The 27,551-nt window shown below is 38.9% G+C and overlaps 1 protein-coding gene across 3 annotated transcripts in view; it reads right to left on the minus strand.

Annotated features, from left to right (window-relative positions):
* RBMS3 (RNA binding motif single stranded interacting protein 3) overlaps positions 1-27,551 on the minus strand; it is a gene marked incomplete at both ends in the record, with an annotated part of 441,410 nt that overhangs the window by 65,278 nt on the left and 348,581 nt on the right. For 2 of the 3 annotated variants that reach the window (XM_084280360.1, XM_084280359.1), the window contains 2 exons: positions 5,314-5,360; positions 17,157-17,263. In XM_084280360.1, the coding sequence (XP_084136486.1) occupies positions 5,314-5,360; positions 17,157-17,263 (154 nt within the window). Of the gene's footprint in view, positions 1-5,313; positions 5,361-17,114; positions 17,264-27,551 lie in introns of all 3 variants that reach the window. The other variant, XM_084280358.1, reaches the window with a different exon arrangement.

Below are 27,551 nucleotides of genomic sequence, written 5' to 3' on the forward strand. Positions count from 1 at the left end.
CAGACAGCTAACCATTTCAGTTTCAGCTTAGAGATGCAGTTATCTGAATAGTGCATAAGCTTGTCGAATATACACTCTGGTAATGTGAAAAATACAACCCTTCCAGCACCTCTGCCAACACCATTTATCTGTCGCAGTTTCGACTGCTCTCCAATAAGCATCAAATAAAACATACTATCAGGACATTCAGCTATATTGTGAAAATGTATGCACCAGCACATCAAAGAAGAGAAAGGAAGGAAATCTGAGACACCAAATGACAGTGTCAGAAAATCCAGTTCCCATATGTCAATTTTAATAGTAATAAACCAAGTTTAACAAACTGAGTTGCTGTGACAGGCTATAGGACAAAGATTTTGCAAGCAGGAATCCCTCACACCTAGAGACAAAAGTTTGTCTTCCTGCCAGAGTCACTAGTGCCCAGAGGGAACTAAAAAAAATTCTGGATACTGTCTGAGGAAAATCAACAGAACAAGAACTGAATATGTACATTCTGAAGGCCTCACTCCTATGTATAAAGTACAGCAGTATGGTGAGGACAGGCGTGTCCCCACTGGGGATACATTCAAGTGGAGTCCTCTCAGACACGGGATGCTCAGCTCGCCACGGTGCTGGAGCCATGCACTGCCTTGGCAGGTTACACTCACAAGAAGGGCTCAACATACTCTCATCCAGGGAAGAAAGAGGCATCTCCCCAGAATCCCTCTACATACAAATAAGCTAATGTCCTAATACATAACTGACAGAAGTGACTTGCTGGGGACCTGAAAAAAGACAGGAGATAAAACACAAGCATGGTCCATTCTGATGTAAACCCAACAGCATCCCAACAAGACCTGCAGCTGTCTTTTTTTCTTTCTTTAGGTCCAAGGGAGAGGTGACATGAGATGTAAGATGCATGTTATAGGCAAGTCCAAGGGAACGTAGGGTTCTGAGTCATCAGAATATGAACATCAGAAAGAGGAGTGGAAAGAGATATGAATTATACTAGCATTGACTAATATTGACTATATATTGTTCAATTAGACCTGACATTAAAACATAAGTTGTCTTACAGTGTAGCTTGAGAGCCATAGGCTTTGTTGAAGTTGACCTGAGAGCTCTCCAAGAGGTTCAACCTCTTTTTCCAAATGCATTTTGTGACACAGGCCAATATAAGGATGCACTTGCAGATGCAAGCCAGTGCCCTTGCTCCTCAGATGCAATGGTAATGCTAGAAGCAAAAGCGTACAAAGGCAGGTGGCGGGGATGAGGCAAAATGGACATTGCCCTTGTATTAAAAATAGACCTCTTCATCTGCCCGGATGCTATAAGCACAGGGCATCACTTGGAGGCAAAAAATGTTCCTGGATGTTCATGAAGAAGGCTTTATACAGGGCTCAAAAGAAAATGTTTTTAAGGGATGTTAAAAAGGACCACATTCCCAGTACATCATCAGGCACACACAAGCAATGCTAGAGGAAGAGGTTTTGTTGCTTAACAGACAAAGCACATACTCCTCTCCTACATCAACCCTCCCTCTGCATTTGGGGACTGCATTATCTGTAGCGTCTGGTCGCTATTTCCCTGCCAAAAAAACAGGAAAAAAAAATCCATATGGTTCCCATCCTATGGGGGAATGTGCAAGCTTCCACACAGAATCTGCACAAGAGCAAGACCCTATTTGCACTGCAATAAACACCATTTGCTCATGCCTCGTGCCTGCAGGCAGTACTGAAAAAGTTAGATTCATAAATAGTATCCTGGGGCTCACATAATGTAAGAGTATTACCAAGCGTTATCAAGGCAGCAATTTTCTGTTGCAATAAGCCACAGAGTCAGATGTTTGAGATGAAAAAGACCTATCTGAATATTGAGCCCATTGGCCAGCAAATGTGCAGTATAGTCCCCCAGATATCAGATATTAAACTGATACAGTACATGGCAATCTTAGTCAAATGGCCAGGAGGACTCAAGCCTCAGGAACATTTTAAATGAGCGTCCTTACAGCGCGAGTACAAGAGCACTGTTTTGTTCTTTGCATGAGTGCATTAAACCACTAAAACAATATTAATATCACAAATTGAAAAATTAATAGCACACTACTCCTCCCCCCAAAAAAAACCTGAGTACCTTTGTAAGCGCAATTCAGAAAAGGCTGATTACAAACCAGAAAAGGCACAGAGAGATTGGCAGGGGAAAAGAGCTTATCTGCTGAAGTATGTGGTTACCACATCTTCAGTAACTCATGCTGCAATGCTATGGTACACTATGGGCCAGATTCTCCGCTCCATTATACCAGTTTTACGCTGATGTAACTCCACTGGATCCTTAAACAGAGTTACATGGGCATAAAAACAATATAATGAAATGGCGAATCAAGCTTTACAACGTAATAGACTCAGAAGAAAATTATCTATTCCTTTGTGGGGAAAAAAATCTTAGCTATTTTTAGTGAAAGCCTCTCTCTCATTCTCTTCTGTTTTATTCCTGCTGTAGATTTTCAAGGCAAATATGCAGTTACGCTGTAATAAAAGTGATAGTACTACCCCATGAGCAATGAGAACTCTGCTTCTCACCTTTCAATATGGACAACACACAACAGTCCAGATTCTTCCCTGAGGTTAGGTTATGCCCCAACCCAAAACCTAATATAATACATGACTCTTAAGGAATCACAAATTTTTAATACCCACTCCTGAAACCTGCAGAGATGTCTCTAGTAGGCTTCCATCCTCCACATCATCCTGCGTGGACTTAGCAACTTACATGCATCATAATGCACCTATCAACCCTAAAGAGGACTTTAATAGCATGTGCAGTCGATCTTTCTGTGAAAGTTTTATTGGTAATTCATACCTCACCTGAATCTTCACCTTCACTTGGGTATCTTTACATTTGCCATCTCCAGTTTCAGTTCACTAAGCTCCGTGCTGGTGGGCTCCCAAAGGACTGAGCAACTCGTGTTTATCACAGCACATAACAAGTCCTGAGCTGTGTGCAGGGTCAATGTCTGCTTAACCTGACTGCACTGAACAGGCCTGCTAGAAGGAAGTGGTTTTTGTTGTACAGACCTTTGGGTAACATCGCTCCACACAAACCATAATGACTTGGTCCAGCTTACTGCCAAAGTATTAGGCAGCATTTTATCCACAGGATGGATATGGGCACATCATCAACACACAGGGAATGCACGCAGCAGCTTTGTGCTCACTTCCAGACAGCCCTCACTGTGAGGAAGAGCAATGTGTTTGCCTAATGCTTTTTCACTGACAATTATGTTAACCTGTTTTACTTCATAGTGTTTAAGAGCCTTTAGATCTCTTTCACCATGGCCACAGATCTGCTGCGATACCTGCGCCTTGTGTCAGTGAGCAAGAAATCCCATTTGCACATTTTACAAGTGAAGCATCGAGGTGCTCCCAGACTTAGCTACAATAAAACCCATGAGCTAGATTTTTATTGTACTTGCAAATAAAGAGGCTTATGAAAAATAGTAAAAATTTATAACTGCAAGATATGCAGAGACTATTAAGTGAATGCCTGGGGAGCTAAAAAGATATCGTGTAACCAAAGGTGACAAGATCCTATCAGGTGATAGGATCTTAAAGATGAGCCTAAAAGATGGAACAACAGTCATGTAACTTTTGGTGGACAAATAGATTTTTCCACGCAGTAAGAGCATCCCCTCATGATACTTCATGCAATCAACATCTCACCATAAGAACATTTTGAACGAGATGGGTTTGTCCTGAATGAAATTGAAAATATTTTGACACTCTAGAAAGAAGCGATATGTCAAAGCAGTAATTAATTGTCACTCTTAGAGAGCTATCCAGTGCTGTAGCTGATTTTGTGCTTTACAAACAAAAGAGCATTAAAAAAAACCACAGCTGTAATTTTCCAATGGGTACTACTACTTTTCCCAACGATCACTGACAGTGTGTTCAAACAACTGAGTGACCAAACCATCTGAGCAGCCTTAAAACACCTGAGCAGCATGGGTACCCTCCGACACCAATAACGACCGATGCTGAGATAACTTCCATGGTTTCAAAAAAAAATTATTCTCTCAGTAAAACGATATTAATCTCCAAGGATCATTCAAATTACAGTTTCTGAAACATTCACACAACTGACATGCAGGAATTCCTTTGAAATAAAAGCCAGCTGTCCAGATGAAGCACCGGTGGATTATGAACTAGTGATGGTTTTATTTATAGCCCATAATGTGTTACCAACTGAAAAGTATGACAACAGAGGAGAAAGATTTGTTTGAGAGGTCAGAACAGGGAAAGAGAACCAGAGGACTCTGTAATCACAACTGTGCAAACCCCCTTTTATTTCTGAGTCGTTCTACTTTGGCCACCTCCTCCACAACATGGGAATATCACAAGTGCTGTGAAGCTACTGCTCGTAAAGGACAATTAAGCAAAATATAGTATTATACTTTTTCCCCCATCTCCTGGGAATGTTAGCTATTTTCTAAATGCTTCAACTACCAGTGACCTAACAAATATTTAACAAATAAACCCATTCTCATCTATATGAATACATTCTCCCCTTCAGAGATGGGAGAATGCACAGAATTTGATAATCATATCAAACAACTCTGTGATCAAAGGGTGACTGTCAAAAAGTTCAGGGCCGAACCTCCCGCTTCTCTTCAAATTGTTGTTAACCTATCTGAAAGGGCAGCTAGATTTCAAGGATGTTTTTCTAACTCATGAATGTAATCATGCAGGTAAATAATGCAATGATGTAACTTGCAGCTAAATTTGAAAAAAAAATACAATTCTTTGTGTTGGCAAACTCGATGAAGAATGAAGAAGAGCTGCTCAGAATTTTACCCCTAAATCCCATCTGCTTACACACTAATTTAAGGCTTTCTCCCTGCTTGGCATTTCTATTCAGACAATGCCATGGAAGCCAGCCAGCATGTAGAGAACCCCAGATGAAGTAACAGCTCTATTATCCAAAATACGCTGGAATCTTCAATGATTATTTTAACAAAAGCAAAGTCAGTAAAGGGAAACTTTACTGGTTTCCATTTCATGACAGAGAGAGATTAAAAAAACATCCACTAGCATTTGCCAAATGGAGATGGAAACTATTAGGAAAAACAACTTCCCATTCAAATGGATATTACAAACAAGAGGGCATAAAAACAAAAGGGAAACTAAAAGAAGAACTTGACAATATAGAATTACATGCTTCAGACAAAATATGACTGAGTGAATTTGCTTCTGAATAGGTTTCACAACAGAAAGAAAAAACAGAAGATGGCATTCAAAATAATTTTTAAAAAGGCATAAGAAAACATGCATTCCTTACCCATTCTGTATAGCAGCTGTTGGATCGTAAGTCAAAGCCATGCCAGCCTGCACATAGTTAGGGAAGAAAAACAGATTTTTACTATTACTGCAGAAAAAAAAAAGAAAAAAAGATGTTAAACATATTCTAAGCCAATATGAATAAAAACTGAATGTAACTTAGATGGAAATCTAAATTCTCCAGGGAAGCTCAGATGGTCCAAAGCAGCACGGACAGATTGGCTATCTCCCCTGTCTAAGAGATCCCTGAGAAACAGAACTTTTCAGTATGTTGGTTGTCATCTCTCCATGATATTTAGGGCAAATGGTGTATTTGTTACACCACCATCAGTTAATAACTCCACTGAGATCAACGCGTTTACATCCAATCTCTCACTATAACATGACAGGGCCAAATCTGGCTGTTGCCTGTGAGACAGGTAGTTGGTAAATATTGTAAAGCCAACCTTACGAGAGCTTCTCAGGAAGGAGTCTCTTCTTTCCTACAAAGGCCATACTGTGCCTGACCTCAGCCATCTACCATTTCTCCAGGCTGTCAATCCTATTTACAGTTAATTCATTACCATGAGATGAGAAACAAAAAGTGGGCTGTGAAGCAGAAAACACCAACCAAAAAAAAAAAAAGAGAAATAAAGCACTTGAGTTTTTAAACAAGGCTTTTAAAATACTTTAGAGGTCTGGACAGAAAAAGAATTTGTTAATGGGCTACACAGAGCCTTTCAACTCCCTGCCGTTCACTGCCAAGCAGATGGTGACCTGCGCAAAAAGGTTTGGCAGCATCAAAACAGTGTCCAGCTAACAACCATCACCGCTGCCACCGTTAGCGGACATGTCCATGGGTACTGTGGAAAAGCAGGGAGAGAGCAGTGCTGGAGACTGAATTTCCCACTCCGCCTTATGTTCCAAGACAGCAGTTGGTGTCATACAGGAAGGATCCCCCTTTTTCCCCAGCATCCACTTTAAGGCATGGGTCTGATAATCTCTCCTCCCACAAACTGTGCTGGAAACACTTTCCAATGTAAGACACTACCAGGAGGCAGGAAAACACTTTCCTCCGTGCAGAGCTAGGAGAAGGGAGAAGGGCCCCCATTACTCGTGGTGCTCCTCTCCCTCTGGGAACAGCTGAGAAATGGCCATGGCAACCTCCCACCCCAGCACAGTGTTGTTTCTCTCTGTAGTCATACAGACTTCATGCTCGCTGCCTGAGACAGAAGCATTTGCTTCAAGGACAGGTGCTTTACTAACTGTGCAACAGGGTCCACGCTCCTGGTGGGAGGTTTAATGCCCCTGGACCTATCCACCAAGGTACTTCTGAATAAGGGCATCTGCTCCCTTCCAGATGGCTGCTCAGATGGGTCAGGAAAGCGTTCGGGCTTGGCTGGCTCCCACACAGGCAGGTGAGCAGCCAGGGTAAATGCTCTAGTGAGGAGCAGGCAGAGAGCAGGCAGCAGTCCTGGAAAAGCCAGGTTAGCCCAGCAGCTGCACACTGCTCTAAGAGGAGATGGTCCAAGTTTCCAGAGGCCAAAAATAGTTTCTGGTCTGAAAGGGTAGGCTTCACACTACCTTATGTAGCCAAAAGAAAGTTCATGTCATTATTCAATTTGAATATTTTTCTCATTAGTCTTTTAAGCAGATGCTAGAGCAAATGCTTTGCTTATTGAAAATGCCATTGTTTTAACAAAATAGGTACTATCTCCTGAGTAGAGGACAAATCAGGAGACTAAGACCAAGAGCACACAGCTGTTTTTTTAAAATGCATTCATTTCATACAAAGAAAAATAAAACCGGCTATTTCTGCAAGCTTAAACTGTCAATCAAATTTAGGGTGAAATGAATCATCACTAATTTTGACATGAAATTAGTTTGGAAAATCATAAGGAATGATCTGCTAAACTCTTGGGTCTTATACATCCTCATCATATTATACTGTTTGGTAAGGCTGTGTTAATTACTAATGGAAAGGTTTATAGTTCATCCCAAACGTTAGTATCATACATTTCTTGTGTGCTGTATATTTTAGAGAAAAAGAAATATTCTTTTATTTTCCTTTCTCTTTTTAACACCTGTATAATTTATTATTGCTCTCCTTTTATATTTATGTGCTGGTAAAGACAATTTAAATAGCATGTACAAGACCTAGAGGGACAGAAAAAATAGTTCTAACAACTTCTGGAAAACTTAAAAATAACATATTGTCTATAAATCAAGGTGTTGACATTCTAACATCTCATCACACATCTACTCAAGACTAAGAAAAAGCCACCTGATAACCCCTTGGGAAAGAAGAGATCCAAGCTTTCTAAATAAGGGAGTTTCTAGATCTAACGGTCCTTAGAGCTGCCTGGATCAGAGCTCACTGTATCCCAGAGCACACATTAGTGTGACCTGGGGACAAACTGCAGTGAGGGAGAGAGGGCTTGGAGGAAAGGAGAAAACAAACAGTTGCTCTTCTTGTAGTTTCTTTGACATAAATAACAAAGAGGGTGCAGAAGTGATAAATTGCAGGAGCTCTTTCACAGGAGCCTTAACAATGCATAGCATGCATGTGAGATCTGATGAACTGGGGCTGCTCAACCTTGAGAAAAGAAGACTGAGAAGGGATCTGATCAATGTTTACAAATATCTGAAGTGTGGGACACAGGGGAAAATGGCCAGCCCCTTTTCAGTGGTCTGTGGGGACAGGACAAGGGGCAATGGCTGCAAGTTGCAGCACAGGAAGTTCCGCACCAACATGCAGAAGAACTTTTTCACAGTGAGGGTGACAGAGCCCTGGGACAGGCTGCCCAGGGAGGTGGTGGAGTCTCCTTCTCTGGAGATACTCAAGACCTGTCTGGACTCCTCCCTGTGCGATCTGTCCTAGGGAACCTGCTTTGGCAGGGGGGTTGGACCCAATGACCTCTTGAGGTCCCTTCCAACCCTTACAATTCTGTCAATCTGCAAACACACATCTACATCGTGTCAGGTTACCTCTCACATAGATGTCTGAGCATGTGGTCATGCACAGACCCTCAGCTTGCCCTCCAACCCCATTACGCCTCAGACCTGCTCATGGATGCATGCAGATAAACTGCACGTACTCCATTCACTAGGTATTAGCATCACGTTACTACTGGTACTAGATATAAGGGACAAGGTTGTGGCCCTGTTGAGTACAAAATATGAAAGGCTGATCTCCTTATCGATGCTCCATATCTAACAGCATGGGGACAGATTACCAGAATCTGTTCCAGTACCTCAGCAGTGACCACTATAAATATCACTATCGTATTTACCAGTAGATGGAAGTTTCACGTCAGACAAATGCAACACAGCGTGTGGCAATGCGTGCATATGGTACACCACCTACAGTTTGCCCAGTAATATTGCTAATATCCCCCCATTGCTGAATAGCCCTTAACAGCTGCTATTTCAAATAGCTGCTAACAGAGGATTATTTACTTCTTTCTCATCAAGTTGTGTAATTCCTCCCTACAAAACTACGCTGGCTGGAAGCCCAGGAGAGGCAACAGTTAGCCTGGACCAGTGAAAGATTTATGGTCCGAAGCATCCTCATTCATCAGGAATAAAAACTGATGAGCAATAACAACTTACTGGAAAATTGTCTGCACTTTTCTCCACAGCACACAAACAGGAATTCCAAAAATACCAAATACAGATTATTAGGGTTGGCCTCAGACTTCCACACGATAGAAGTCCAGCTTATTCTGTCAACAGCAAGGAACTGAATATAGCTGTCACTGTGCTTAATATGGTATTAACTATACTGAGGCACTGGCTTATGTCTCTATGGCAGTCCTTAGTTGTGCTGACGAGTATTTTCTTCCAGGTCTTTTCATCCACCATTTTACTTGTGTTTCAGTGGAAGGACATGATCTTATTCCTTCCCCTGGTAGTGACACTTCCTGATGAAATGCCACCTGAGCGAGTGGCACTGATGATGGAATGCTGCTTCAGGAAAATATTTGTCAGATAAATCTTCTATGAAGGAACGACTGAACCACAGCATGTTTATGTCTCTCAGACAGACAACGGATGCATATTCAACTACTGAATGAAAATTCTGCACCTCAACACTTCCATATGTAATCCCTTAAAGTAATTAATAAAAGGAGTATCTGCTATCAGCCCCACACATAATAATAAAGACAATTCCCAATGACTACGTATTATAATCAGAATGTCAAAAATTACACAGAAATAAAGCCAGTTTGTTTAAAAAGCTTGGTTTTTTAAACATTATTTAAACTGTACATGTTTACTTACTGCTTATTTTTACCAAAGTGTCTGAACTTAGGACAAAGGAACAAAGATTTCTGCTGTTTTGTTGCTGCAGTTTTCTAATTATTGACATTGATGAACAAAGAGGTTCTAATAACAAGGGATTCGGTCTGTACCTTTCTTTAAATTTAAGCTCTTTCCTTCGACAAAGTTCAGGAAATATCAGAAAGCCTCTGGAAGGCAAAGGTTCCCCCAGGAAGTTTGAAGGCCTTTGTTCAATACTTTACTGTGAAAAATTTTCCATGGGTAAAGACAAGGTGTTCTGTTTCTGTTTTTTTTCCCCTCTCTTTGTTATGATTTGAACATAAGTGAGCACATTTGCCTCATTAAAAAGACTCTTAGACCATCACATTTGCATTGCTTATGTAAATTAGATTTGTAAATCTCTCAAAGAAATGATTAAGTTGTGGAGTGATTATTAAAAAAATGATCACATTTTCCATATCATGTGAAATAAGGTGGGTTCATTATTCTCTTCCAAATTTCTCTGAACTGTCAGAAGAACAACCTTTATCAGCCCAGTATCCTTCTTCCAGCAAGCAGAAGTATCTACACATTTTAAGTTACATGATATCTTCTTTGCTGCTGGGAAGCAGCTTCCAGAAACAGCTTCACCAACCCATCTCCTACTCTCTGTGTATTCATCTTTCCCTCATTGTGTGCAAAAATCACACAGTATCAACTGACCTACTACAGAGATGCCCTCATGCCTCTTCCTCAGAGTTGAATCTTCCATGTATCTCCTAGAACCTACTCTGGCCAGCCTATGTCTAGTACTGGAGCACCCATGCAAGGCAAGGCTGTCACCCTTATGTCTTATTGCGCATGAGGCCACAGTCCCACTAGAAAAATTGGAGTTAGACTAGAAGATAAGTCTCTCTCTTCCCCATGTCCTCTGACTCATCTCCTCATCCTTACATGCTAGAGGACTACCGTCCCAAGGGAATGGGTGTGCTCTTGGCTAGGACAGCAGAATCAATTGAGATGTCAACACTGAAATTCCTGCACTTGTTTTGTTACCACCGGTACTATCTGCCAGGCATCACAGCAAAGGGTCTCTTGTGCCCTGACAACAGATACTCTGACTGAAAGACTTTGAAGAATGAAGAGAGAGAAGGGGAAAGGAATCAACCACCCAAATGAGATTCATTTAAAATACTGATTTAATAAAATAAGCACAGTCAGCAGTAAAGTTAGCTTGGCCGAGTTCCTTCCTTTGATTAAACAGTTCTGTCAGAAATATTCCACATTATTCGAAAGATTTCTGAATTTAATTCTGAATAAAAAAGCACCTTTCCTTTCTAGAGAAGAAGAAATCTAAAATGAAAATGTGACACCTCTTAAATATATCAATGCATATGAAAGAAACGCAACATTTCCCAGTGAAATGCAGGATTCCCTTGCAGCTGCAAGTTCTGAGAGGAAAATGATTGTGGAGAGAAAAATATATAATATTGAGGTCAAATTTGGGAAGTGATTCATGAACCTCAGAAAGTCAAAGGTTGTGCTGATAAACACAATGACATGTTCAGATACCCAAATGAATAACAAGAAACCCTTTTTGTCCTACAGAACTGGACTGGAAGTCTGATCTACACAGCTTCTGTTCTTGGGGTTGAGTCACTGTGTTCCCACTTCAATTTATCTGATGAATTAAATGAAGAGTGCTGAAGTTTACAAAAATAAAAAGAAAATAATATCCCCCTATGGGGATATATATAAAATACAACCTAATTATTCTGTTTCCACAGCCAAGTCATATGTTTAACCTTGCCATCTTCAGTTCCACAAACCATCTGCTTTTGGGGATCTGATACACCCGTTTTGCCATCACTCTGATCCAGTGTTAAATCAGCTGTGGATTACAGTCACATCTGCACACTAGATGTGTGTGTTACAGTGAGAAGACTTCCAGGGATGGCTCTCAGCACTACAGAAAATGACAGCCCACCACATATTATCAGAAAAAGATATGTCCTTTTCCCCTGTCTACAACTTCTTTTTGGTCTGCATAAGAAAACACTGCAGCAGAATTTGGCAAGAAAATCTCTGGGGCAAATGGCTTGACATTTTTCATGGCAGAAGGAAATCCAAAGCCAAAATGAAAACTAAGAAAACTAATCTGAGAGAGCAGATACAGTCCTGATTCTACTGTAATCAAACCATGGCCCTTACTATGAGCAGAACCAGTACCTTTTAATATCCTGATTTCAGGGACAGTAATTTCATATATTTGATTATTTCAAAATATTTCTCTGTGCTTTATAAAATCAAAATCCAACCATTTAAACTTTTCTGTGGTATTTGTGACATTTAGTTACTTTTTAAAAAGATTGCCCACAATGATGTTGTCCTGTGTCCTTAAGAATTTTTAAGCCATTGCTCTGCATCTTTTCAATTATTATGCCAGTTACCTTTTGCCCTCCTACTTTTTCTCCTCTGTGCAGGCTTCTCGTGTTCAGTTCCTCCCTTTGCTAAACAGAGCTTTTGCTGAAATTAAGTATGTGAAATACTGACTGATGGCTAACTTACACACACACTAAATTGGTAGTAAACGCCTCTGTGCGTGGTTGGCATATGAGGATACTACTGTGTATCTGGACAGGCCTGGAAATTGTCTCTGACAGAAAAGAAAAAGAATGTTTGACTAGGTAGAAAATATATCAGCCCTAGACACTGAAGATTATGGAGCACAACTAAGTAGTACTTGTCTCCTTGGAAGCATAAAAAGAAATCTACATCTGAGTTATAAACTTGCCTGGCACAGATCTACTAATCATTTCTAAATGTCTGCTGCTGGTAAAGAAGGAACAACTGGCACCAGGATCAATTGCTTCAGCCTTTTGCTGGTACTGATTTTACAAAAAAAAATGGCTAGTCTCTCAAATTACTTATTGTATGTTTTTTTTCTCTAAATTACTGTTTGCATTAGACAAAATTGTAATGAGTAGCAGATAAAAAGAGAAACTGTTAACAAAAGCAACATTCCCAAACTACTAGGTCATCTTATTTTTTAAAGAAAGAATTAGAACCATGTTTAATTCTTCAGACGTTGCACCGATTGATCTTAAAAAAAAACCAAAGGAGAATGGGGGAAAGGGAGGAGGAGAGAGAAGGGGAGGAAACAGAGGTTAAACTCTTGGTTATGAGGAAAAAATGTAATCTAGATTACAGAAGCAAGAAAGCAATCAATAGAAGAATTATTGGTGGCAGTTATTAGATAAGAGTATAGACATCAGACCAAATTAAATGGCAACAGGGTTGCATACAATGGTGAAATCACTATTGTGATTTGTGCACCAATACTGTAATGGTGATATTCTCTTGCAAGAAAGAAAACACCAATATTTAAATGCTCTAAATTTTACAGAACCTTGCAAATGAAGTGTAGAGTCCAAGGTTTCAAAATACTGTGATTCTAAAGGCAAACCATAATCACTTTGGGCTGATGAGATATAGAAAGGCCACCATTTCTGGAACAGTTCTCTCTAGAAGAATGTAAACAATAATAAACCTTGGGTGGATGCAAAGCATTCAATTAGTTTTCAGTTTATGTGAGATTTCTCCCTTTCTACCAGATAAGTTTCAAATAAACCCTCTCTTAAATACACATATCAAGTTATTTCTGAAAGCACAAAATAAAATACACATTTAAAATTATTTCTGAATACAGTTTCAGTAAATCTGAAACAAAATATTATGTTGTAAAATTCAGGTTGCTGTTTTTAAACCAATTCGATCTCAATTTGTAACTACTCTAGATTCCACAGATACATTTTCAGCTAATGAACTTTTTTTTTTTTGAGAAATGACACCTACTGTTAGACACGTCAATTGCAATTTAGAGGTAAATTAAATCAAATATTTTACAGACAGAATTTGAATACGATTACCCTCTATCACCATCTCCACAGGATCTTGTCAGGGAAAGTTTCAATACAGAGTGATGAACTAAACCAATGTGACTCAGAAAAAGACTATCCTGAAATTGAAAAAAACCCCAACAACTTGAATCTTAGTTATTAGGTCAGAATTTCCCTGCAAAGATTTCCAACATTTGTAGGTTTCACTGTATATTTATGGCCCCTGTGTGTTAGATACACAATTTGACCGCCTTTTACAAAGGCATGAGTAATCTAAACTCTTGGTTTCTTAGTCCAGAACTGGTCAGCCATCGCAAATCCTCAGTCAAATGCCTCAGTAAATCTGCTAAGTATTTCTTGAGGCTTCAAACCAGAATGGAAGGGTAAGGACTAGAAAGTGCTATTCAAGGTCAGACATTCTTCCCTGGTTACAACAAGCCAAATAGCCAAGTACCAACCCCATCCCCTCACCCCTGCCCCAAAAAGCCCTAAAGAAATTCAGTGTATTCCTAAAGACTTGACTTTAAAAGGTGAGCCAATCTAACAGCCAGCTTAAGCATTTTTATATGGTTGTGAAGCAATCTACAAAAAGTATGACAGGAGTAAGATTTTCTATTACATTCCGCAATATGGCCTGAAAACTTTACCAAAAAAAAAAGCAATCCTCTCTTACACAATTACACAGAAGCTGTCCAAAAAAGAGAGCAAAACCTCTGAGAACAGGATGGCTAGAAAGGTAAAGCTTGCTCCTCTCACATAAAGAAGACTAAGGGGAGAGCTTATTAATGTTTATAAATATCTTAAGTATGGGATGCAGGGGGAAATGGCCAGCCCCTTTTCAATGGTCTGTGGAGACAGAACAAGGGGCAATGGCTGCAAGTTGGAGCACAGGAAGTTCCACACCAACATGTGGAAGAACTTTTCCACAGTGAGGGTGACAGAGCCCTGGGACAGGCTGCCCAGGGAGGTGGTGGAGTCTCCTTCTCTGAAGATATTCAAGACTTGTCTGGATGCCTATCTGTGCAACCTGTCCTAGGGAACCTGCTTTGGCAGAGGGGTTGGACCCGATGATCTCTCAAGGTCCCTTCCAATCCCTAGGATTCTGTGATTCTGTGAAATCTCCCACCATTTCCGTCCTAGAGCAGAGAACTGGGCACAGCTGCCTGTCTCTGCTCTGCATGCTCAAATATCGAGGCCGGTGACAGAACTGTTAGTGCCATTTCTTTGGGGTCTGGTTTTCCATGCAAAAATTCTCATGCACACTCAGTGTTAATGCCAGTTAAACCTTGGAAGTTTTAGAAATTCTCTTCACTGAAGTATTCCAGAATTCTAAGGCTTATCTGAACAATAGCCAAATACATCTTTGTCTAGATACCAAAGGATTTGGCCACGCTGAAAATATTGAGGCAGTAATATCTTGGATGCTATTTCAATGCTTTTCTTTGGGGAAGGAACCAAGAAAAAGCAGAGGTGCAGGAATATTTCCAGATCCCATTTGTAATCAGAACTGTAACACTTGTCATATATCAATTATTTCTCACTACTCATCGCCTGTTCTTTTAAGAAGAAATTAAAGTTGACAGGAATAATTGTAGGAAGGTTACCAGAGTGCTCCAACACAGAGAACAACTGAATGGTACGTCGTGCTTGGAGTCAGATCATTAAAGGACAAAGATTTAGAAAAACCCTATTGCATACAAAATATAAGAAAAATTACACAGAAGGATTTTACATTGGAAATAAGAATATTAATGATGGTGGGGAAGAAATCAAATAAGTGGCCCTAAAAACGAACATGCATTCTTGCCTTTGATGCTTTGTGCAGTAAATATATGATGTACAGCAAGGTAGTAATCAGAAAAAAATCTAAGAAAATCTAAGAGAACAGAGCAGATTCCTAGCCTGAAATATTTCTGAGTTTATATCTTTACAATCTTTCCACATGTGTAGATTGTACCATGACAACAGCTCTGTGGTTGACTGTGAACAACAATAAGGAATGATGTCTCTGAGCACCGAGAACTAGTTTTTAAATGTTGACATTATAAACAGACCAACCACACCCTGCCTTTAAGTCACAGGGATATCATTGTGCTTAATATGAACCACTCCACTAGCAGCAAATGAACCACATACGATGTAATAAGCTTACGCCCTGAGGCCACAGGCATAATGAGGGCTTGTTGGCTTTAACTTTATATTCTCCTCTTTATTGATTTGTACTGAAGGAAGTATAGAACAGTGGAGATAATAGCTATGATGGCATTTACTATTAAAACAGGGATTTAGAAGTCTTTAAAATATGGATTGTTGACCTTATTGAGGGTTTATTACTGTCTCCTATATAGAGACCTTTGTTTTTTAAGGTTTGTATACGATGACCTGAGCACTTCTTGGGCACTTGTTCCTAAGTAGATCCTTAACATGACAAACCATAATGGCTCCTAAGAAGACGTCTCCATTTCTTGAGAGATACGACATAAGAGACTGCAATGAACCTTTGGAGACTTCTGCAATCTCTTGTAGCAAATGTGGCTGCCACACTGGCACTTTCAGCCCACAAAGCTAAAAATATTTTGGAGCATTGCTGTAGGAACAGTGTACGATAACCACCTTGCTGGAGGGAGAAACTTTTATGCTTTCAAGAAGCTTTTCTGTTTTTTTTAGTAACCCACCAATTGTGCTAGAGTATATATGTCATAACCTAATGGTCCAAGAAGTATCAGCTAGCAAAATCAAGAAGTTACAAAAAAGCAGAAACCCTCTAGAAATATGTAACTTAGAAATATCAAATAGTTTTCTTATTTATTTGCTTTGTAAAATTGAAGTAAACAGCAAACTCCCTCCCCATACAAGAAAAAAAGGGGAAAAAAAGAATCCCTCCCAGTTTGTATTCTTGTGAGGCACAATTGAGCAACATACTTTTTTCCCCCTTCAAGTCTACAAACAAAAAGAGTAGGTGTTTAGGATGGAAATACTTGTAAGTCTTTCAGCCTTGTAGCTATGATGATGCACTATGACCAATCTACCTCATTTATTCAAGTGTCTTTATCCTATAATAACATTCAAGAAGAGTAAACAAACTCTTGAAAAGTCAAAAGCATTCCTTTCTTATTTCACCCAGATTTGGACTTACTTCAGGTACAAGTATACAGAAAGGAAACTCCAGTAAGAGACTATTTGGACAAAAGCAGAAAGTAGAGTCGAGGCTACTATAAACTTCTTTGTCTTGGACAGAATGCACAGTCCAGCTTGGAGAAACTTTTGGGAAAACTCTTACATGGATGTGCAAGTACATCTTTCCCTTTTCTAAGGGCCCACCTTCTCCCTGGTGATACTTTATCACCAGGAGCTATACAGAAGAAATAACATTATCGAGTTGCTTAAGTGTAAATTGATTTGGGGTTTATAAAATACACCAGTAAGAGAATATTGGGCTTATGTCCAGCTAGAGACAGAGTGCTTGTGGTGGGAGAAGGCTGCGCACAGTTCCATACCAATCTCTGAAATTCTCTTTTCCTGTAACTTTACACTCCACACATTATCATAAGCCTCCCTCTCCCCTTGCTTATATACATTTTTCTGTGTGAAAGTATTGTTTTTGTGTGCAATCTGATTTCTTGACGGCCCTGAAAGGTAGACCTCCAGGTCTGCAGCTGACTTCTGCCAAACCTTGGGAAAATAATTGCCGAGCAGCACTTACCTCTCCTTCTCTGGGCCACGGCCTTCCATTCTGTGTGTATTTGCTTTGATTCTGGCGCTTCTTTTGCCCTCCATCAGCAAATTTGCACAGCAAAGGCTCAGTGGGGGCTGTGAAGACAAGAAACCCAGTCTATATTAGCATCCCCCCCAAAGAAAGTGATTATACCAGCAACAGTAGTGCTTTGTAATACTGATCTTTTGAAGTAAAATCTTGCCTTCTGCAGATATTTTTTGCCTCTTTTAGCCTTGACTCCACTGGCAGCTGTTCTTACTAACTAAGCTTCAAAAAATACATACTGGCAGCCCTTAAAAGAATTTAGCAAATATTGTTGAAAAAATAATCAGCCTACGCAGAATGTTAAGTTGCTGTAGTGGAATAGTAGAGTCAGGCATTAGTTCCAGCTAAGTTAGACACGTATTCACAACCAGCATTAGCGTAAGGATAAACCCTGCTTTACTAAAGCAGCTTTCTGGTTTTATTGTAAAAACTTTGCAAGAATCTGTTTAAGGAATAAGCCTTCTCACTATTTTGGTGTTTCTCACCACCCAATCCTTTAAAAATCTGAATAAACAGAGTAAAATAGACTTCTGCCAAGCACGATCCAATTAGCTTTCTTTTCCTCTTAACTCCTCTTTTAAGCTAGTTGACAGCTGAGAAAAACCCCCTTCCTCTCCAGAATCACAGAACGTTAGGAGTTGTAAGGGACCTCGAAAGATCATCCAGTCCAACCTCCCCGCCAGAGCAGATCCAACAGGGATCTGGTGCATACAAACACAATAGTCAGGGTTCTGGAGCACCGGGATGAGTGGACACTCACAGTTGCACACCCCAAAAGGCAGCTCACAATAGGGCCCCCTAGTGAAGAAACTACCACACATCACATGGATACAACAGGAAGGGAAGTTGGTGTCTAGGGATCTTTTCCCATCTACCCAGCTTTTAAGTCTCCTAAAATATTTTTCAGCCAAAACTGTCATTAGCTTGCTGGTGGGAGCTTGCCTTTGCTTCCTCCTTCTTAAAAGAGGGAAAAAAATTTACCCACTTCATTAGGTCTATGTCAAGACTGTCCTTTATTACCTACAGCAACAGAGAAGTAAACCAATATTGGCTTGGGCAAAAGACATGCAAAAATGATGTGCCACATTTCAATCTTCTCAGGCATTTCTGGATTCCCAGGCATGACAAATAGCAGCTGCAGAGGCTGTAATTAATTAAGATTTTTGATGGAAAAAGGTAAACCCCCTGTTTGATGGGTTTTTTCCTCCCCATTTCATGTTTCTGGGAGGCTAGAGGTGTTGCAAGCATGAAAGTGCAGGGACAAAGAAAATCTTGTGATAGGGGCGTTAGCCCAGTTGCTGATTTATTTATTTGTAATAAAAACTATGAATTTGGTTAAAGGATGTGATACATTCTTATAATATTAAAGGAAGCTCACTACCCCCAGCCTCTTAGCTACAGCCAGCTCACGAGGAGTCAGAAAGTGTAGATTAAAACTGTGACCACTCTAGAACTACAACCACGAAGCAATACACTTAGAGAATCTCACATCAAAACCACAATTTCTCATTGGGACAACATCACTTTGGCTACTTCTGAAGCTTTAACAGCTTTGTTTTTTTCATTACCATTTTACCAGGCTAGTAATTTCCAAGGTCACTAGCAACTGAACTGCAGGGAACAATCCATTATTGGCAGAAAGCTCAACTGTGTGACCCCAGAGGTCCTTATCCACCTCTGACTTCGATTATTGTATCAGATTTTGGTAGAAGCAATGCTCAGCCAACCATTTTAAATTTAAAATAATGAAGGTTTAAAAGCATCCAGGTGGCCGTGGAGATTCTTTCTACAGATGGAGAGATTTTACAGGGCTGATTGCCCTGCACTTTCACCAGTTTTACTCCACAGCACGATGCTGCATGATTTCAGAGCGGTTACTTAAAATTCACTTTGATGTGACTGTGAGGGAGGAGCAGGTGCTAAGCCAGCATTAGAGAAAGACCTATTAAACATCACATCTGAAGCTTCAAAGCTTTTTTGTTTTAAGCACCAAACAACTATCAAGCAACATATGATACCATTAGGAGGAGCATGCAAAACCAATCTGCACACTGCCTATTTACCCATGCCATGATCATCTGCTAATGTACTCATGTGGTATTAACCCATATACTATGATGTGGTTGAGCAAGCCAGGAAGTCGTATGGTTTCCTACATATCCTCTCTATATATTAGTCAACCACAAATAGGAAGCTATTTCTTTTCTGGACTTCCCAATAGCCAGCATTACCATCTGATAACCTCTTATTTGTTAATCTGGGAATTCCTAAAGTTGAAAGAGACTGAACAGAACTGCCAAACAACTTTACCTCCCTCATCTAGAAAAACAGCAAAAAACATCGTACAGGCTTTTCTGGAGATAGAGAAGAAGATGGAAAAGGACAATGGTGCCATGCCCTTCATAGCCAAGTTTCTGCACTGCATGTTATACTCCTCTACGCCAAACATGAAAATTCTGGAGACTGTGTCAATTAGCATTAACATAAGCAAAAAGATCAAAAGAAAATGTACTGACAGGAAGACAGAGTCCAGTTAAGATGGGTTTGGGCTGTTTGGTTGGGGATTTTTAAAACAACACAGGCACGTAGCTTATTGCATGCAGCAAGATTGAAAATTAACTTATTAGCTCTGAAGTGGTGTAGATCTTAATGGATTACACCTGGAAACAACTATGGTAACAAACCTCAAATTATAAAGAAATCAAATTAATAATCTTTCTTCTTTCAGGAGATGAGGTAAACTGCAACAGAGTCTGAAGATTTTAAACACATTACTCTAAGTAAATAGAAGAACTCAAATCTCTGGTTTACTTCAGCCCTCTTGAAATGTCTCATAAGAAAGGTTCTCCAGGCTTTGCAAGATTAGATGCTTATGAATACTTTACATTAGTACCTTCACACTTCCTAATTAACTACATAACAACAGAAGATACTGGGAAGACCACATCCTATTCCAGCAAATCTATTTCTAATGGTTTCATGAAATGTCAGAAAGAAAAAATAAAATCACAATTATGTACTATGGTTATCAATTCAAGAAGAAAACATCGAGAAACTATTCCAAAGATATCAACATTATGTGAATAATAACAAAGGATTGCGGCAGAAGTGAAATATTTTACCTCCAAATACTTCAGAAGGGGAAGAAGGGAAAAGGGAAATTTTTAAAACTTTTTATGCCTTTGCTCACTTCCATTCTAGACAGACACTCTTCAATTTATGGACTGAATTTTTACTTTTCTCCTTTGCCTCTGTATGAACACGCTGACTGAAAATAGATGCCTGTGTCCCTGCCTCTTCTTTCACCTTTTGTACTGCTGACTTAATAGAAAATGTTATTTGGATATCTGTAGATGTTCATATTTTGAACTGATAAGCACATCTTTTTGTACGGTTCTTGACATCCTCCAAGTTTTGAGCATGTGTGGTATTTTGAAGCATATCTGGAAAATCTACTGTTGGTATTTTCCTGTCAGAAAAGTGAGAATTGATTCACTTTAGACAAATTTCAGACTATTCCATCGTGATAAACTCTTCAAGATAGAAGGCACTGCTCTTTCTTTGACTTCTACCTGACAGTAACAAATAGAAATATCAAGAATAAATAACAGCTTTAACCTGAGCAAGGTTCATTAAGCCATAACCCATTTTTCAAGGAGATTTAAATGCTTGCTGTAGTTCCCATCCAAAGCCTGCTGTAGTTAATAAGACATAAATAGCCCTGAACTTGGCTTTCAGTCCTGAGAAGGAAGCAGGATCAAATTGATAGTGCTTCTAAACAGCATTTGCCAAGATATTCAGGACTGCTCTAGGAAAGGGCAGTACTTGCTAGTGTTCAAATTCTGTTCCCATGGAAGTCAATGGCTAAAGCCCTATCTCTCTTCAATCAGGCCTTGAATTTACTCTAAGAGTTCAGTGGAGGTGAAAGAGAGAGACTGGTTTCATGTCAATCACGCCTGTCGATATTGTTGGAGTTCCCTCAGGAGATCAGCTTCTCATGCTCTGCTACTTTAGATGGACAGACGGTGCAGATAGACAGCACTGAACTGCCAAAAGGCTGTTTATCACCAAAAGCAACAGTGGAATTTAAAAATAGGACAAAACCTTTAGATGGAAAGAGATGGGGATAACAGTACCCCCTCCTCAAATCTGGCAGCCTCTTAGAAATGTTCCATCTCAGGAAAGCAACTTCAATTAAATTGGAGAATTCAACAAAAAAAGCAAAGTTCTAACTAGTTCTGAATACATAATTTCCTTATTCTTTCATTCATCGGAAGGCAGATACACTTGAGCTCCTACATATGCAAAAATGTATATATTCATGAGCATGTGCTTCATAAAGAAAGATGAAAGCTGTCATTTGCATTCAGTGAATCTTTTTCATTATTTCAGGTGCTCTGAAACTTTTTCTATCTTGAGAGTTACTGAGAAAAGCTTGTCCTCCACAACTGATTCACAGTCATACAGCATCATCTGTTCAGCAATGCAAGAATTACATATATAAAAAAGTAATAACAAGAACATATTTATGTATTTTAACTGCTTTCAGTATGAACATTTTTGAAGACAGAATATTTTTCAGCATGTCAGGAAGAGTTTAATCTCTTCTCATCTTGGGCAAAAATGACAGTAACTTTTTCCATCAGACAGCCTAGCAACAAGTCCATCGTGAACATTCACATGGGTCTTTCAACACCTTCATTTTGTTAATGTGAAGAAAAGGTGATGAGAAAGTCATTGGTACATCAATGAATGGTCAGTGCACAGTCAATGATCTTTTTCAAAGTATGTTTTTATGAGAAAGTAGGATTAATTTATTTTTCAGCCTTGGCAAATCCTCCTCTGCCATAAAAACCAGAACAGAGCAATAACTGAGTTCACAATTACACCAAGCATCCAAACTGATTGAGCTTTGATAGCTATTTTTCTTCTTAACTCCCTTTCAAATTTTAAGTATTTTGATAACATTTTCACGTACAAATGACACAGAATATCTGATTGAAACACCCATTGAAGCAACCCCTTTGTCTGCCAGAGATCAACAATTTTCAGCATGCAAAAGCTCTAAAAGCAAGGCAGGACAGAGCAAGTTAAACTTCCGATCATATACCCGGGCTCAGATGGATGTACCCAGCAGGACTATGGTCTTTACAGAACCATCAGAGTTTGTTTACAGAATAAAGTCCTGAGCTTTAGACCAGGGACTAAAGCTGTAACCTTTGAAATTGTAAGTTTCAGGACTCACATACACAGAGTGACACTCTGCTCTAGTGAGTGCACTGGCTTCTAGGAAAGTTCTGGCATGCAGTACTTATTCATCCCAAAGTCATAAATAAACAAAACCCTTACTTCAGGGAAGATTAGAAAACACAACCATAGCTCTTGGAAAATGAAGATGAAGAATTACAAAAGATGGTACTTGACATAAAATGACAAAAGGATGTGCAAGGACAAAGTGGTAGCTGAGTAAGGAAACCGTAAGTAATGAAGCAAATAAACACATCATCCTGTTCCACAGGGAGTGCTTGACTTGTTGAAGGCAAGAGTTCATAGTTTTGTCAGGTAATAGATTTTGTCCCAGAAGTCCACGATACAGGACGTGATGCCACAGGCCAGACCCTTACACATATACATAGAAGTAAAATGAAAGTGCACTGTTACATGTTCAAATGATTCTTTGCTGCTCAGTGTTTTAACATGACGCGTGTTTTACACAGGTCAATCAATATACAACGTATTTGTCCAGTAGGTTCACAGTTGAATTTAACTACAGGATATTCAGTGGTCTTGTACACTTGATGATGAAAGCAAAACAGTGAGTTAACATCGCATTTTAGTTTCTACACCATGCCACTTTCACAATGTGATTACAGAATCGGGGAAACAGCTTTACATAACAAAAAAGTACCCCAAAGCAGCAATTAAAAAGCAAACATCTGTTTGGCTAGCAAGAAAAGTAAGTGATTTACTTTTGATAAACTGTACTGTAGCTTAAGTAATTATCTCTAGTTCACCTCTTTGTCTTAAGAAATGGGAAGTAATCCTTTCATCTCTTTGTATAATAATTATTTCCAAAGAGCGAGAATACATTAGAAAAGGAAAATGAATCCCAGAGGAGAAATAGTGTGTCAAGCATAAATTTAATATTTCTATTTTATGAAACAGAAATTATTTAGAGCAGGTAGCACAGCTAACCATATGCATAGGTCAGAGAAACAGCATGCCAACTGTGAAGCGTGGTCCAGATCTTGTTGCAATCGATGCAGACACTCCAGCTACGACATAGAAATGTTATACTTAATCATATTGTTGCAGAAGCCCCATTAGGATTTGTTACAGCAGATCAGAAGCTAGAGTTCTCCTTGGCTTTCTATGAGAAACTGCAACATACACTTTACAGTTTGTTTTTGTTTAAAAAACTATTTTCATCTTTAATTTTCCAACAGAAGACCAGATTGAGAGTGCCTGATTCAGGCCTATGAAAATGTTCCATTCAAATGTTGCTGATAAGGAGAATCTGTTATAACTTGAAAACATTATTTTACGGAGATAACGTATAGAAACAGACTCTTCAATATGGTACTGAAACTTAAATAAAAACAATACAAATAGCAAAGATGAAATGTGGTATTAAAGAAGTGCTGAAATGTAATATGATGGCATATTTTTATTTTAAGAAACTCCATTTTTCATCCAACTCTAGTTCAAGTCTCTTTTGGAAAGCATGAATGGATGAGAAGCAAATCCAGAACAGAATTAAAGAGTTCATTAATTAGCTTTATTAACTAATTAAATAATATACTGCACTCAGGCCTGAACCTGAGAAGTTAGACTCTCCGTGAATCCAAACCCACTGTACTGAAGCTTACTTTAAATTTGAGGTAACCATGAGCAAGAGCACAAGAGCAGATTGGAGCTCATGAGTTTTGCCAGAGAAAGTAGCTTCCTCAAACTTGATGAAACAGGAAAGTTTGCCCTACTGGAGATCGCTGGCTGCAAATAACAGCTGTCATTTATCCGTTGCGCCCAGTGCTATGACAGCTCTTAACAACCTCAAACTACTGGAGAAAAAGGAAGTAGGGTCTTTAAGGAGTGATTTGTTTTGCAATTTCTAAATTTCTCTAAGAACCTTCACAGCAAGAGAGGTGGTCGTTTTATCAAACAACTGTGCAATCAAACCAACTAAATATGTGCATCAGTTTGCAGAAATCATTTCATGCACCAGTGCCTAGAGCTGTATTTTCTATGACTTTTGGACAGGACCCATAGCCAACTGAAATTTGGGGCACATTGTTTTAATGTGCCAATTCTAATTACAAAACATAGAATTTGGCTGGGTCAATAACTCCAGCAAAAAACACTTTGATAGACTGCCTTGGATTCTGGCCTCACTGGAAGAGCCACATACCAAAAAAAGTGGAGACAGTATCATATTTTGGAGTACTGGTTATTCAAAGCACTTCACATCTTATCTGTGAGATAGATAATAAATAAATAAATACTGGAAGAAGTAGATATAAAAATGCAGAGTGCTTTTTGCTAAATAAGCAAAGCCCCTCACTTGCTGTTAAAAAGTGAATGTTTGCAAAACTGACCCACCTTTCCAGGTTCGAAGAATCTTCCTATAGACCTTACATGTCACGGCTCCTCTGTATTTCTCTCTTACCAGAGTAACTAAGCAAGGCACTGAAGGAAGAAGAACCTACATAGATTGTCTAGAAACTAGGCAAGTAATTAGTAGAATAAAGATATGATAATGCAGTGGTCCCCTATCAAAAGTTTCTCCCTGATGACAATAGCTGACAAGTGTGAACAGTTTTCAAAGAATAACAAAAAAATATTTTGTATGTTTTTTGTATAGATTTTGCAAGTGCTAATTACCCTCTGGGATTCTGACTTCTATGATTAAAAAAAGAAAGAAAAGAGTGGTTGGTTTCACCATTTTTATGCCATTTGCTTTTTGTACAATTACTGCTTCAGAGGCTTATTAGACTACACATGTTTGGACAGGAGTTGATCCCTTCAAGTGAAATGAAAAAAATGCCAACATTAAAAAAATTCCTGAAAGCATTTTAAGACATTTTACTATTTTTCACAGTGAATTCACAGATCATGACTTGCCACACAGGCACATGGTTCTGCTGTGTGTGATAAGGAACTAGGAGGGAACAGGTGAGTAATACCCAACCCAAGAACTCAAGCTCCAGTGAAGCTGATGAGAACACTTTCCATATGTTCAATGGGTTTTAGCCCAGGCTCCTAGCCTATGACCCCAACTGGAAGTCAATATGACAGCAATTATGCTGGAGTCTCTTTTACAAACTTTATTTTTCCACCCAGGAATTTTTTTTTTTTTTTTTTTTTGCAATGCCACCACTCATGAATTGCAGATGCTACTGTTTTATTTGGTCTTTAAACACAGAGCTGCAACCCCTCATATTAGTAACAATATGTAAAGAAAGCCAAGACAATCATTAGCCTGTCATCATTAACTCAGTTTATCCCAGATAAGCACTAAAGCTGAAAATTCATACATTTCAGTAGTGAGCAAGAGGACAGGTCTGAGCTGTATCATGTTTTTAAACAAGCAGCATCCTGACTTTAGTGCACTTACTTCATACTGGTGTACCACTTGAGTGCTCATGTACCAATGTACACCAGCTGAGTGTGTGGTCCCAGGACTCCAATCTGCAGGTAAAAGTCAACTTAAAGACCTCATTCTCTAAATGTGAACCCAAGCCTGCTCTTAAATCCTCTCTGAGAGTACCCTATGAGCTTTTAAGAAGACTGTACTTTAGATACCTTTTTGCCCTCTCCCATAATCTCAGAAGTTATTTTGTTTGGATGAAAATGGAGATCTTGTATTTCTTACTGTTCAATTATTAAGGAACAGCAACAGAATCAGCTTCATCTGAAAGGCTCAGCGATTTTTAAATGATCTCATGTACCGTAATTTATAATGGAAAATCAGGTGCAAATAGTGTGAGATGCTTTCTCGTTCCCCTCTAATGGAAATAAAATGAATCCCTGGTAATGGGTGACCCTACTTGCTTCTGTGGTCACCCATTTTACTTTTTAGTGTTCTCTTTAGTAGTCTCAGGAGAAAAGAGCAAATGCAAAGCTTTTATCTGAAGCTGCTTCTCAAAACAATAGCTCTGCACTTCTGCTATAAAATCTATTTTTACTATTCTCATAAACTAATGTTATTGATCACAGAGACTTTGCTATTATCCCACTAAGAAAAACTTACTTGTGCTGACAGTCCAGAGACAAAATGATTGAAATTTATGCAGTATAAAGAATTAATTCTGGCTCTGCTAATACAAGGTTACTTCATGTAACTGTTTATGTACTTCTTTATTATTATTATTATTATTGAGTTGATTTATTTTCAATTTAATTTTATTAAATTATTTGTTACTTTTATTTACTATTTAGTTAGATAAACCAGACCATTACCATCACATCACTCCTTACCTGGGTGACACTACTAGGCCTGAGACTACTAGGCCTAACACTATGAAGAAAATTCCTTTCAAACATATGTTTCCAATACAAAGAGGGAAACCTGGCCAAATGTCTCATGTCAACACAATTATTTCTTTCCACCAGCATAATGATAATTGCTGTACATGCACATTTATTTCTGAGTAATTAAGGTTGAGTCTTGGCATTCACTGATCACACTCCAACATATGTATACCATTAATGTCCAGAAGAGCTTATGCAACATGGTGTTAAACTGCATGTGGAAAAAATGCCTCAGTTATGACCATTAGCTTATTTATTTCAGACGTACATGTTATAATACTACATTTTATTCTCTAACTGTGGGGAAAGACACATCTGTTGTGTCTTCGTGAATGATCGCTGCAATAAAAAAAATGGCCATATGCATAATGCTAATATTAATTGTAGCTCTATTCATAGCCTGTTAAAAAGCAGTAGCAGAAAAATCTTACAACAGGAAAAAAGATTTAGTTTGGGTAAAGATGCCCTGTACATGGTCAAAGCAGTAACATGATCTTCTTGATATCAGAGCTGAACAAGCAAATTCCTAGAAACATTGATTAGTGTGGATGCATGAACTATTCCTATAAGAAATGAAACAAATAAACCAAATTTTTAATCACCTATAAATCTGTTCAATAGTTTAGAAATATTCAGATTTTTTCCCCTCAGACTGCCTAATGAAAATCCTTTTATTTAAGTAAGTTCTAATTAACACACATTCCAACAATGACTACTGGGTGCAGCAGGAAAAACTCCAATCAGTTATAATCTGAAACACAGCCGAGCATTATAATTTTGCCACTATTGTGAGAAAGAAGGAAAAGC

This window comes from Gallinula chloropus (genome assembly GCF_964237585.1).
Source record: "Gallinula chloropus genome assembly, chromosome: 2".
In the NCBI taxonomy this organism is placed as follows: domain Eukaryota; kingdom Metazoa; phylum Chordata; class Aves; order Gruiformes; family Rallidae; genus Gallinula; species Gallinula chloropus.